The 14,555-nt window shown below is 41.1% G+C and overlaps 1 protein-coding gene across 1 annotated transcript in view; it reads right to left on the minus strand.

Annotated features, from left to right (window-relative positions):
* Positions 1-14,555, minus strand: part of gabrb4 (gamma-aminobutyric acid type A receptor subunit beta4) — a gene marked incomplete at both ends in the record, with an annotated part of 91,730 nt that overhangs the window by 11,717 nt on the left and 65,458 nt on the right. Inside the window, 2 exons of the mRNA XM_080748789.1 lie at positions 2,554-2,636; positions 10,658-10,878. Coding sequence (XP_080604915.1) covers positions 2,554-2,636; positions 10,658-10,878 — 304 coding nt within the window. The remainder of the gene's footprint in view (positions 1-2,553; positions 2,637-10,657; positions 10,879-14,555) is intronic.

The following is a 14,555-nucleotide window of genomic DNA, read 5'->3' on the forward strand; positions in this document are numbered from 1 at the left end:
CGCATGAATATTCATTAACATGTGTCACTTGGTGTTATTTCCCTGTACACTCTTAGGGAGGTGCAATAAAACTGGCATTACAATTAAGTGTGACCTCAGCAGAAGATTTATGTCAATAAGCTACTTTATACATGATTGTGCAGCGCAGCATTTCACCGTCTCTGAGGCGTTGGTATATTTCACATTCTAATAGTCTTGTTCTAGCCCCAGAACATGCAACATCCAGGAACGGACCAGGATTCATTCCCTGTGAATCTTTCCCACAACTTATAAGCAAATGTGACTTTGTCCATGAAACACAGCTGGCACGGTCCCTAATCAATCAATTTGATATCTAATGAGAAATATTCCCTTATGTATTCCTTCAGCATAATTGAAAAAACAGCAGATATTCTTCTGAATCTTAACTCGCAGCATATCCATATTTCATTCCCTATTGGTGCCCCAAGGGTAATGAGTGTTTCATCATGAATGCAACAGCAAAAACTATCTGGTATATTGAACAACTATGTTGACTTGTGGGGTGGTCAATGAAATAATCATGCACACGCACGCACGCACACGCGCGCACGCGCGCGCGCGCGCACACACACACACACACACACACACACACACACATATATTATTACACTAAAGCATACTATATGCCTGTCTGAACATCATTCATCTAAATTAAAGCCCTTAACAGGGTTGTCAGATATTCATTAGCTTCCAATACCATCATATCATAAGCTATAAAAGTGCATAAAATATGTGTGATAATTGTTAAATGTGCTGTTCAAATGATGTGATTTGAAATATGACATCGACGATATACAGAAACGTAAAGGAAAAGAATGCTGCACATGCTTAAACTGTGCTGTAGTAATTTGATATGTAAAAGAGGAGTTAATCAGAATTACATTCTGTTGAGTAATATATTGAACTTTTACCCCACTGCAATTATTTAAAATACGACTTTTGGTACTTTAAGTATATTTTGATGGCAATACTTTTGTACTTTTACTCAAGTAAATTTGGATCACCAGACTTTTACTTCTAACAGAGTATTTCTACATTGCAGTATTGATACTTTTACTTAAGAAATGTGAGTAATTTCCCCCACCACTGTCCCCAAATTAGATTTAGCCTGAGGTGTTGAAAGGTACAGGGGTCGCTCCGTCCATCTGTCAGGCTAAGGGGGGACACTGATCAATACACATCAGCAGGCACTTTCAATTTTACCTGCATTTGTCAGTGCTGTCATTGGCTTCACATTTAACACATGTGTAACAAATGGGAGAAACCAGCCAAGATGCCGATAAATTCAACAAATGGTTGTTTTAAATGATCTTGGTGACACTGAGTGACACACGGTTCCTTTGACATTGCTGAGACATAAATCTTGCATTGATCAGAAATAGACCCCTATTTTCTACAGAGCCCCAGAAGTGAAAGTGTTGTTTACACATTTCTTTACTCTTGGGAATGTCATGTTTGACACAATTGAGGGTTCATTTTCCACCTACACAAGAAGTTTTCTGCCTTCTGTAGTGCCATCTATCCATTGCACATTTTCATCATGCACCATACTATATACAGCAGGGGTCTTAAACGTTTTCAGGCCAAGGACCCCTTACTTGAGAGAGAGATGAAGCAGGGACCCCCAAAACCTTTTCATAGATTCCATATAGTTTCATCGTTTGTCATCAGTGTATTTTGGATTCATGTCAATTTGTGTTTTCACTTGAGCCGTCATTACCTAATAAACTTGACCTTTTATCTGTACTTAGTCTGCTCTTTTTCCCCTCTACACCAAACCTCTTTGACGAAAATAGCCGATCGTTTGTGAGCTTGTAGATCTGCTATTTTTGGCTACAGTTCTCAGAATATGGACAATATAAAAAGGATTGGAAGATTTGGAGGACCCCCTGTAGTAACTCTGAGGACCCCCTAGGGGTCCCGGACCCCCTGTTGAAGACCCCTGGTATACAGTATATTGGTCTTGAACGTGACTTACTGTTATTGCCTTGTTCTGTCCGTTCTTCTCTATTTATATTCTCTCTTCCCTATTGTAACTGTTCTTGCACAAAAGAGAATTTCACACAGTCTTTTACACCTGCAATCACGTGATATGCTAATAAAGTTCATTCTGATTCGGACTAACCCAGTGTTCTCTCTCAACACGTTGAAATTGTTTTGTGAAAAACACCATACCAAAGTACAATGACACAATTTTGCATATTTACTGTATACATTTGACGGGGAAGAGGCCAGAGTCTGTCATTTGTTTGTATATTTATGACAGAGAACAACGACTGAATGGAAGACTATGTGAGGGAAGCACAGGAATGAAGGTTCTTGATTTCGGTGTCTGAGAACTCTGCCACCGGATGGGCAGCAACGTTTATTCTGATACAACTAATAAAAGCCAAGCCAATAACTGACATGGTCTGACATTTACATCCAGATGCCTCAGAACTCATCTTCTAGCTAAACGGGATGGGGTCGTGTGGGTCAAGTTCGTGGGTGAAGCAAGGAGAATGAAGCATAGTTTGCATCGTGTAGACTCACAGCTTTCGATTTCCAGAGTGCAGTTCTGCTCATCCAGAGGGTATCTCCTCAGATCCATCATGCAAGCAGCTGTAGTCGTTATTCTAAAATAGAAATAAAATGAGAGGGAGAGAGAGAGAGAGAGAGAGAGAGAGCAGAGACAGTCAATGACAAAGTATATCGTTGTTGTCGGGTGGAAACCTCGTATCTCCAAGTTTCAAATGTGTACGTTCTTTCGCAAAGTAAAGCCCTGCTTCATCATACAAGGCCGTCGCACAAAAGTAGTGAAAACAGCAGATCTACAAGCACACAACGCCGTTGTGTGCTTGTAGATCGGCTGTTTTAACTAGTTTGAATCATTTTTAAATGATAAATACAAAACGAAAGGTTTTGGAGATACAAGCTTTTCACCCGACAACGACGATATGACAACTAGAAAAATGTGCTCCTCGTAGCACAGGTCTCCGCCAGGCCAGGTGGTAGAAGATCATAACCAATCAGGATGGAATATGAAAAATCGGACAGATCTGTCTTGATCACATGACTATAAAGATAACATGTACCAATTGCTGTGATGTTTGGACAAAATCTATTGGAGTGATATAAGAAATGTGATGTAAAAAAATCTGCAATATTGGGGGCAGAAGTTCATCTCTGGCCAGGGAATGTGTGTGAGCACAGTTTCATGTTGATCGTGCCAACGGTGCGGGGATTAGTTGCACACAGACGGATGGACACACAGGCGGACAGCCGTCGGACACACAGACAAACTGACGGGCCTTCAGCCTGGCGGAGACTAGGGCATTCACCAAATATTCAAATATTCGAATATCAAAGTCACTATTCGACGTTGTTCACCGAAGAATATTCTTTTTTTTCTTTAAGAAATATATAGTTTATAAAGCTTGGCTAGATAGGAAGTCATAAGAATGAGTTGTCAATGCCCCTGGTAGATGAATTTGTTAATTCTCTATACCAGGGGTTCTCAAACCTTTTTAGGCTGTGACCCCCAAAATAAACATATTTGAACTATTTTCACAATGTTTGCCTATTTCTTACTTAATATTTGACAGTTTGGCCAGTCTTGTCAAATATTCGACTATTCGAATACTTTGAGGTTCGAATAATTTGAATACTAAAAATCACTATTCGTGAATGCCCTAGCGGAGACAATAAGATGGAGTGTTATACATTTGGTAACCTGACTTTTAAAAGGTTTTAAGGCATTACTCCTCTACTGTGAAAATTGGAGAGGTATGGGGTGAAAGGACAAGAGAGAGGCCAAATGCACAATACGTGACACGGCTGTCTAAATGGGTTTGATCCCATAACTTTGTAAGAGCAGGGCATCCGTCTTGGCATGCTGCATGGCCATTATGATAAACCTCTAGGAACCAAAGGTTACAGACAGGGGCGTCACAAGGGGTAGGAAAGTGAGTTACTGGGGCCCAAGGTGGAGGGGCCCTAATAACTTTATCTATTGAAAAATAGCAGATATACAAGCTCACAGCGCGGCACCGAGTGCCGCGCTGCGAGCTTGTAGATCTGCTATTTTTGAAAAGTTGTGAAAATGTGTAAAAATCTTTGAATAGATGTATTTTTTAAGCGAACATTTCTAACTCAAATTTTGCTTCTGGGGGTCCCTGGAACTAAATATTTTGAGATCGGAGTCCGTGGCCAAATACATATAATCTTGGGGGTCCTTGACATAGGTTTCTTCCACACATTTTCAAGATTTTTCAAAAATAGCAGATCTACAAGCTCACAGCGCGGCACTCGGTGCTGCGCTGTGAGCTTGTATATCTGCTATTTTTCAATAGTTAACATTCATGGGGGGCCCGCAGTGAATCCTTGTACCCAGGGCCCAGAATTTGGTGTGAAGCCCCTGCTTACAGATCCCCTGCACTCAGCAGTGCTCGGCTGGTTAGAGGGGGCAGGAACTTCTTCTACTCTGCCTTTCATACGCAGACAGACAGAAAACTCCGATGAGACAATGAGTGTCTGGCAGACAGTCAAGAGACAAGGGTGTGGCTACACGACACTGCGTTGGACGGTGATATACGAAAGAAGAAGAGAACAGTGAAGGGTTTGGATCCGCTCCCAGCCGAGTTCAGCAAGATGCTGTTAAATATCTGTCTAGAGGCAAAACGTTTACAGCCACCAGGTAAGAATGGCTGGTCAGACCTATTTCACATAATAGTATTAATGTATCCCCAATGTGCCTTTAAACAGATAAATGAACGACCTTTTGTACCCATTATGAGAGAATTATAGATGAATGATAGATGGATCAATGGATAGACCACTTTAGCCATGCCATGCCCTGTTGAAGCATCCTTTCAACAAGGCACTGACTGAACCCCCGACCTTCTCGCTCAGAGTCAGTCTCTCTGGATGGGGGCGTCTACAACCAAAATGTGATCAGTGAAGCAAGGCTGAAGTCATACGGCGTTGCATGCAAAAAAAATAGCCAAACAGTTAAATCATTTAGAAAGAAATGACTGGCAACTCACTTCTGTATTGCTCCATTAAACAATATTCGTCTTCAGGTTAAAAATGGATCGTCTTCAGGTTAAAAATGGTAAAAGCATTTTTTTTACCTGAAAACGATTCATGCAGGGTCGGCACTCGGCATGTTGTTAAATAAAGTCGAGCAATATAGAAGTTATTTCCAAGCCCGTTCTTTCTAAATCACTGTAAAGACAGACATATGAATGTTAAACCAGACAGATGAGTGGAATGAAAATGAAAATTGTGTTGAGGCAGGTAAAAAATCTCAGGATGACAGTGTTTTTGATTATGATTTAAATATTCTTGGGGAGCAAATGCGTTGGACTTTATTTTATTTTAGTTGGATCAATCTCTGTCCTGTGCCGGTGTATGAGATTTTCTGGTTGAGCGTTTTCATTGCCGTTTCATTGCGGTTTCCTGGAAATGCATTTCTGGCAGGTACTGTGGCTTTATGAATGATGCATGTATAACAGCAAATTCAATTTCAGTATATCCACATGCCCAGGAAAACAGCGCTGGCTACAAATTATGCGAGTAGGACTTTTTGGCGTTTAACGGAGATATTTACTGGTGCAGCACATTTGAGTAATTACATTTGCGCTGTTCACACCGGCTGGCATGTGCTCATCACACCAACATCTACGCAGATTCTGTCCTCTTGTGTAAATGAAACAGAATGATTAATTTCCAACCCATCATCTCTCTGTCACGGGTTGGTTGGGGGGGGGGGAGAGGATGTGAAGTTTGTGTTTTTGTTAATGTACAGGAATGTTACGAAGCTTCTCTTGTTACAGCCACGTTTTATATTTTGAGTTGAAGTATTGATCCCGCCTTATTCAAGGTTACAAAGGCTGCCTCAGTCCAGTAGGCCTATACAGTATTACGGTATTTCAGAGCTACATCGATGCACCAAACAAATCCAAAGCAGCTTTGCAGAATTATAACTGACAGAAAAATCACAATTACATTACACCACCTTGTTGCCTTTGTATGCGGTTTGAAACGGTTGCTGGTCAGGAACGGTGTGTTTAATTAAGTAAAAAGCACAGTATGCATTCACAAATAAAATAACAAATGCAGCCAAGCAACATGCCTATTATTGAGCTCAAGGGCATTTATGAAGGATTTTCCTTCATGGAGAGCAAATATACTGTGCATTCCTGATGGTGTTTGTGAGGGAAGTGCTGGACGGTAGGCTAATTGGAAGACAAAATGGTCTAATAAAGCAGACCGGGTCCCCAAAATGTGTCGGAGCCATGTACTCATTATTTGTGATGACAATGAGCTATTCTGCTGCACAAGCATGTGCTCACCCACGCTGTGCTCTGTTCTGCTGTACTGTGTTAGACATTGGAGTAACTCCCCCCTTTTTTTTTCTTTTTTTGCTGAACTCTTGCAGAGCCCTTGCCTCTCTGTCTCCAAACGGAAGGTTTTGGAAACGAAAACAAGTTTTTGCTCTCGTTTCAACCATCAGCAGTTGCAAACAGTGCTGTAGTAGCTGGTTGAAATGCGTTAGTTTTCTTTTTCTTTTTTTTTTTGTTACAATATCGACTGCATAATGTTCAGGGGAATGTGTCTGCAGTTCTAATGCAGGAATAACAAGGGATGCATGAATCTGAACACTGTGCTGTCTTAACTAGCTCCTCTAGTGCGAGTGCAGGACAGGGTTGCTATTGATTCATGCTGGGAGACGACAGCATCACCATTCACTACATTATTTGCCACACACATCTTTTCAGACAAAATGTAAAAGGCAACCCTTGTACAGACTAAACTTTAAAGTAGCTTAACAAGGCTCCCTATCACTGAGAGACATCAGAAGGGAGTTGCTAGGCTACCACTGCTTTATATTTGGCTTATTATGACATGGGGGGGGGGGCAGGTGTAGGGGTGGGTGATGCCCCCCTTGGCTGAGAGGGGGGGGGGGGGGGGGGGGGGCAGGTGTAGGGGTGGGTGATGCCCCCCTTGGCTGAGAGGGGATTCCCCTTTGGAAGGGCGGTAGGTGTGTTTGAATCCGGGCGGCTACCATTTAGGCCTAGAATTATTTATTCCTTTAACTATTGAAAAATAGCAGATATACAAGCTCACAAGCTGCAAGCTTGTAGATCTGCTATTTTATTTTTAATCGTGAAAGAGTGTGCACATTTTTCAATATATATTTTTCAAAGCAAACTTTTGTAACTCAAATCTCTGCTTCTGGGGGGTCCCTGGAACAACATATTTTGAGATGGTGGTCTGCGGCCCAAAATCTTTAACAAGTGATTTAGAGGAAAGATTTAGAAGTCGGGTCAAAGATTGGGTCAAAGATATTCAAAGACTTGCACACATTTTCAGGATTTTTCAAAAATAGCAGATCTACAACTCGGTGCCGCGCTGTGAGCTTGTATATCTGCTATTTTTCAATAGTTAAAGCATAAAATAATGGTTAAAGTGGTTAAAATCTAACGCGACTTGGGCACGTTCCAGGTATTTGAGGGTTAAAGGAATAGTTCACCCAAAAAGGTAGGCCTACTTATTTTCTATCAGTTGCACATCCCAGCAAGCCTCAAATTCATGGAGAAATGTTGTCGCATTTCTGAGCCAATAATTTGATGACCGGGTCATAGGTCAATAGGAGACTCAATTGAGACTCAAACTCTCAACTATCGTCAATTGGGTATGGCAGGGGTATGCAGCTGCCATACCCTTGGTCTAGGGGGGGAAGTAAAAGTTACTTTTAAATATAAATCCTTGAATGTCTCTTTGTCTATCTGTTCTGGTTATTATGTTGTTAAAATACAGTAAAATAACTACAAATGCAAGATTTTACAAAATGGTCACTTTAACAAGGTATTATAATTATATTCTCCACACTCCCCAGGTTCTGCAGGTCAGCTGCACAGGTGCAATGCATTATTGTTTATCGTGGCACGTTTACCAACATGCCAAGTTTAGCTGCACTTGAACAACGTTCTAGGCTGCCATATCCAGCCCAAGAAACCGTAGAAGTGCGCATGAGGACTCATCTTTGCCATACTTTTGCTGAACTGACGCCACTGGACTTAGCCCCTTTTCCACTGGCCCAACACCACACCACTCCACACCACACCACACCACCCACTTGTGCCAGGTTTTCCACTACAAGGACCTGGGTAGAGTGGTGTGAAAGCGGTACTAAATGTGGTACTAAAAAGTATCCAATCTAGAGTAGGTCTGAGCTAGGCCAAACAGGACCAAACACTTCATAATGACTGATCACTCACTGACTTTTCATTTAGACCACCAGGATATAGTTGTAATACATGATAATAGATTCTATTGTGTTATAACCACTATTATAATCTATTATAATGTATTATAATTATCATAGTAATACATTTATACTTTATAGTGTATTATAATATTAATTGTAATTATTATAATTGTTTCTTACCGATAGCGGTACTTTTGTGCAATGGAAAATGTCTATATTTTTTGTGTGGTGTGGTGTGGTGTGGTGTGGTGTGGTGCTAAAGCTGCAGTCGAAAAGGGGTCGGAGACATTATCATCTTTCCACCAGTCATCAGATTATTGGCTCAGAAATGCAACAAAAAGAACAGTTTGGGTGAAACACACAGCCTAGCTTTGGATGATGTTAAAGTGAAGTGGACAGTACTCATTGTTTATTAAAAGGTGATAAACAAAGCTGCTCAGCCGGAAAAACAAAAACTCCACGACAAAGTAAAACAAAAGCAATAAAACGTGCTTACTATATCTTGATAACCTTGCTTGAGCGAGGATTTGTTTCCTAGCAGCTACCATCCGTTTCTTAGTTGTGAATGCTACAGTACCTCTTTATTTCTTTTGGTCCTGATTTATTTGACGTACACTAGTACACACATACATACACTCTCGGCTGCTCCTTTGTTTTTGTAGTGTTTAAGTGACACTTAGCTGCCCCCTCCGCCTCAAGCGTCATTAAATCCAATGTCGTTGCACAGCCTTCAACAAAGCCCCAGTATGACCCAAAATCTATCCTTAATATCACTCCTATCTTGTAGCATTTCAGAAGGGAGAGAGAGCCTTATATGGGGGGAGAAAAAGGGACAATGAAGGGGCGTTATCGATAGGATCTTTTGAAACTTTATATTCTTTATAGCTTTTAAAGAGGGAAAGGGAAAGTCCAACACTACCGACTGAGTCAGAATTAGGCAGTGACACAGATTAGAACACAATATAGAAATGTAGCCTACATTTTTGTAAATGTGATTCATCGTTTTCGAATTAAAGCTGCAATTCATAACCTTTATGTCATAACCAGGAATTGAATCCAGGTCTCCCACAGGAGAGGCGACATTTCTACTGCTCAGCCGAGAGGCAATCCCCAACACGGGGAGATACTGCGCTTGAGTTTCGGCCAGTACTACTTATCAATGAGTAGGTGTCCTACTGTACCAGGGTCTCACTGGAAGGGCAGGCCACCTCCAACCACTACAGATGTGATAGTCATTGTATCACACTCCATAACAAAATGTTTCATTAATTGAAGGAAGTTACGGATTGCACCTTTAAAGAGTAGATGTGGTAAACACAAGCATCTCAAAACACCCCTCTTTGTTTTGTCTACCCAGGACGGAGATGCGAGAGACTTGGAAAGTCTTTTGTACCGGCTGCCCTTAAACTGTACAATGACACACACAATGGTCGATTGAGGAGGACTACCCTTCTAATTTAGGATGACGGAACTATAGTTGTACTGACTCTGACCTCTAAGGACCTTCCAGGGAGGGTGCTCATGTGCGTCTGGCTGCGACACCCTTTCTAGTTTCTTTTCCTTTCGAGTTGTTTTTTTCGCACTGACTTTTTTTACACTGCACTATTAGGTTGTGTTAGTAGTTTTGGGTATTTTTTCTTGTGTTTGACATGACAGTGAGATACTTGTTGCACTAACTAGCATTGACTGCTATGGTCACTTTTTGATTTGGACACTGTATTATTTTGATAGTTGTGCTTAAGGACACTTTATGTATATATACATTTATATATTATTTGTTCCCTCTCTTGATGTACCTTGCTCTTTACTGTACTCTGTGCTTATTTTTCTTTTATCTTTTTCTTACTTCTCTGTAACTTTGTAAATAACCTTATACTGCTGTGCTGCCTCTGGGCAACTGATTTCCCCCCTTGGGATAATAAAGGTATCTATTAATCTATCTACCCCTATAACAGTGGTTCCCAAACCTTTCAGGTCGAGACTCGAGACCCAAAAGAGAGAATAGACTGTGCCCGGGACCCAAATTATTGAAAATAGCAGATCTACAAACACACAACGTGTCACTTCGCACCACGTTGCGAGCTTGTAGATCTGCTATTTTCACTACTTCTTAAACATTTGTTTTCTAATTTATGGAAATTCTTAGATTTTTGTATTCATCTTTATTCATGAAATTATTTAGAAAAATCATTTTTTGGGGATAAAAAAAAAACTTGTTTTGACTACTTGTGACCCATAAAAATGTGTCCGTGACCCACAAATGGGTCCCGACCCACTGTTTGGGAAACTGCAAGCGAGGGAATCACGTCGATATTCCAGTAGATATTTGCCAGAGAAACGTCTATAGCTTTGACTCAGGTCAACAGTAATAAGTGCACCCACCTCAGCCCATACAAGACGGTGCCATCTGGATGCAGGCGAATCATCCGGTTCTTCACTGTCACGCCGTGAAGGAAGGACTTCTTGTCGTTGAGGAAGTAGGTGTCTGGGAGCCAGAGCTGGTCCGCTACGCGGTTATCCAGCGTCAGGTTTAGGTTCAGCTCGCCATAGGCCAGTCGCTTATCTCGCCAACTTTGCTGGAAATACATTGTGATAGTGTAGTCCTGGAGAAGGAGAGGAGAGCGTGAAAGCAATTTATTTGTTGTCATTCACTTTGGTTATGCTGCTTGTTCACTGCAAACACGGCTCAGCTCATTGGTGTCGGTGGCATGTCATGCAAACTCGTCAGACACTTTCTTTCCCTTTTTTTTATGTCTCGCATATGCCTGATTTATACCTAGTTGCGTGCGGTGTTGTGCACTGAAAATAGCAGATCTACAAGCTCACAGCGCATTGCAGCGCAATGTTTTGTGAGTTTGTATATCTGCACGACACGATAAACAACTAAGTCAGTCTTAATTATTGTAGATAATTTAAAGTAATGAACAAATGTACCCATGTTGCTGTCAACAGATCAATATATTATAAATAAAAAAAAGAAAGAAAAATAAACAGTATGGAAACAGACAAAAAAGAGGAGGGGAAACCAACCAAGGTTCAGGCTAATTTCAGCGTTGCCAAAAACCACAGATTGTATGCAATATATTGTATAATTTTGAGTCGGTTCTTTAATAAATCACAATTGACCGGAGGTAACATAGATGCAGAGGAGATACTGTAGCAAGGTGACATTTTATTAATTATATAACATTCTAATTAAAGTAATTAATAAACGATTAAAACATTTTTTTTCTCTAAAGTAAGTCATGGTAACAGTCCAGTAACATAAGCAGATATGTTTATATTTTTTAACAACATATTTTAATGGCCTAAAGATTGCTTGGCATTTATCTTCCACACAAGACAAAGGCCCTGTTGTGCTTGTAGAGGCTTGGCATGGAGATGCCCAGGTAATGCCCATAAAACATCTGTAATGTGATCACAGAGGTCAAATGTGGAATCAATAATAAATCCAGACGGTGACATTCTATGGCAATAAAAAACACATTCCATTAAATAGGACAAGATCTAGGGACTGATCTGATCTGGCTTGGTGAAGTATTTCCCCATCAACCTCGACGCCAGTAGAGTTAATCAGAGAACGGCATCAAGAGAATAGACCCAAGAACAAAACATCACCTCTGTCTCTTTGTCCCATCTCATTGTCCCACTTGGCCAGGCCGTCTAGAAAATAATGAAAAATGGCTTTGAGGAATGCAAATTATTGCACTATTGGCTTCGGGTTTTCTGCGTGCACAAGTTCAATCAATCTTTAAAACGGCCACGCATGGTAGATCCTTTCAAAACCAAAAGGCTTTTTCTTTTTTTCTTTTTTCATTGTTAATTCATGAATGGCATGGTGGTGTACTAGTAGAAGAAGCCCTGCTAATGCTGGAGAACATTGTGAATGCTCTTCCTAGCTTCACTTGATGCCGTCTTCTCCTTAAACTCTGAAAGTTTGGCTTTGGTGATGTAGCAAGGACACCGCAGCTCCATTTACTGTGTGTTGCCATGGTAACCAACTTGCTCTCAGAGTCAGCCAGTAGAAGACAAAATGGACTGGGGTTGGTTGGGTAATAAATATCCAAAACAAAAGCACTTTCAAGAAATACATGACAAAACATTTTACCAAAGCAATGCAATAATATTCGTAGCTTAAGAGGTAAAGCAGCGCAGGGCACCACCTTTAGAGAGACGGCCGCTAGCACAGTATATATTTTTTAACGAGAACAGTTCTGTTCTCGTTATTTGCATGATAAATTCTGACGATTATTTTTGGAATTGCAATGTCTTAAAACAGGGGTCTCCAACGTTTTCAGGCCAAGGACCCCTTAGTTGAGAGAGAGATGAAGCAGGGACCCCCACAACCTTTTCATAGATTCCATATAGTTTCATTGTTTGACAGCACAATCATCAGTGTATTTTGGATTCATGTCAATTTGTGTTTTCAGATATTTAACCACTTGAACCGTCAATACTTAATAAACTTGACCTTTTACTCTGTACTTAGACTAAATCTTTTTCCCCTCTACACCGAAGCTCTTTGCCCAAAATAGACGATCTGCAAGCTCACATCGCCTCGCAGCGCGAGGCGTTGTAGATCTGCTATTTTTGGCCAAAGTTCTCCGAATATGGGCGCTAGGGTTCAAGTGGTTAAATAAAAAATCACACAAAGATTTGGAGGACCCCCTGTAGTAACTCTGAGGACCCCCTAGGGGTCCCGGACCCCCTGTTGAAGACCCCTGGGTTAATAGTATATTTTTTTCCATGAAAGTTCTGTTCTCGTTATTTGCATGATAAATTCTGCCGAGTATTTTTTGTCTTAAAACGTGTAACAATGTAACTACCATAAAACACAAGGCTTCAGCAGAAAGCGCTCAGAGAGCTGATACACAGTAAAATCTTCAGTATTGATTTGACTCAAGAGAGTCACTCGTCCATTTTTACATTCTCACACTGAGCAGGCTGGCTGTGTATGACTGGCCAGTCAACTGGACTGAACGCAGCTGACATTTTGTAGTCTTGCCATATATGAAAAGGGTGTCCTGGTTGAATATATTTTTTGCTGTATTTTTGGCATCATGAATAATAGAATAGAAATTAAATATTTACGCAAAATAACTTTTTCTAATCTACGTTTTTGTGTGTGATTGTAACATGAACCTTCCAAGTTCTGAGTCAAATTGTTTAGCAAAACAAGGGGAGAGCCAAGTGCTTAGTTAGGGCACACATCACATGGGCGTAATGCCGTGATCGGAGACTCGCCCCGGTTTGATTCCAGGCTGGCCGGACCATTTGCTAAATGTCATTCCCCTACACACACACACACACACACACACACACACACACACACACACACACACACACACACACACACACACACACACACACACACACACACACACACACACACACACACACACACACTCTCTCTCTGTCTCTGTGTCTCTCTCTCTCTCTCTCTCTCTCTCTCTCTCTCTCAAATGCCCCAAAGATTACAAAAAATAAAGTGTTCAGCCAAACAAACATGATACAAAGAAAAACCAACACCAACACCTTTACGCGCTCACACACTTCGAATAAAGTACACCACTGGTTCTCAATATGAGGTCTGGTGACCCCCAAGGTTGGTTCCAGGGGGTCCCTGGCTAAATGATTGATAGGGACAGTGGGAGAGAGAGACACTGAGAGACTTACTCAGAGGGTGGCAGCCAGAAGAAAGAGAGAACGATTGAAAATACAGGGAGTGGAGTGAGCTGTGGTTGTTGAGTGACTTTGTCACATTGAGTAAAATAAAGATACTGCTAAGAGATAGAATGATGCCACAGCACAGAAGCTGGCCATATTGCCTTCTTTAAAACATATTTCTGCACCAATGTACAACTACAAAGTATAGTATTCAAGACTAGAAGGATATCATCACTGTCGGGCAGAAACCTCGTATCGCCAAGTTTCAAATTTGTGAATTTTTTCGCAAAGCTAAAAGCTTCATCATACAAGGCCGTCGCACAAAAGTAGTGAAAACAGCCGATCTACAAGCACACAACGCCTAGCGGTGCGAGGCGTTGTGTGCTTGTAGATCGGCTGTTTTCACTAGTTTAAATAATTTTTTAAAATGATAAATACAAAACAAACGGCTTTGGACATACAAGGTTTCCACCCGACAACGACGATATTGAGGGAATATGTCAGGAGGATGCTTCATGGCTTTGTCGCGTAAACACGCACACAGTAGTTAGTGGGACGCCATTGTGGGGAGTTGTAAAACATTGCTTCTCAAAGTGGGGTCCAGGGACCCTCA

This window comes from Nannobrachium achirus, assembly GCF_963921795.1.
Source record: "Nannobrachium achirus genome assembly, chromosome: 19".
NCBI classification, from domain to species: Eukaryota; Metazoa; Chordata; class Actinopteri; order Myctophiformes; family Myctophidae; genus Nannobrachium; species Nannobrachium achirus.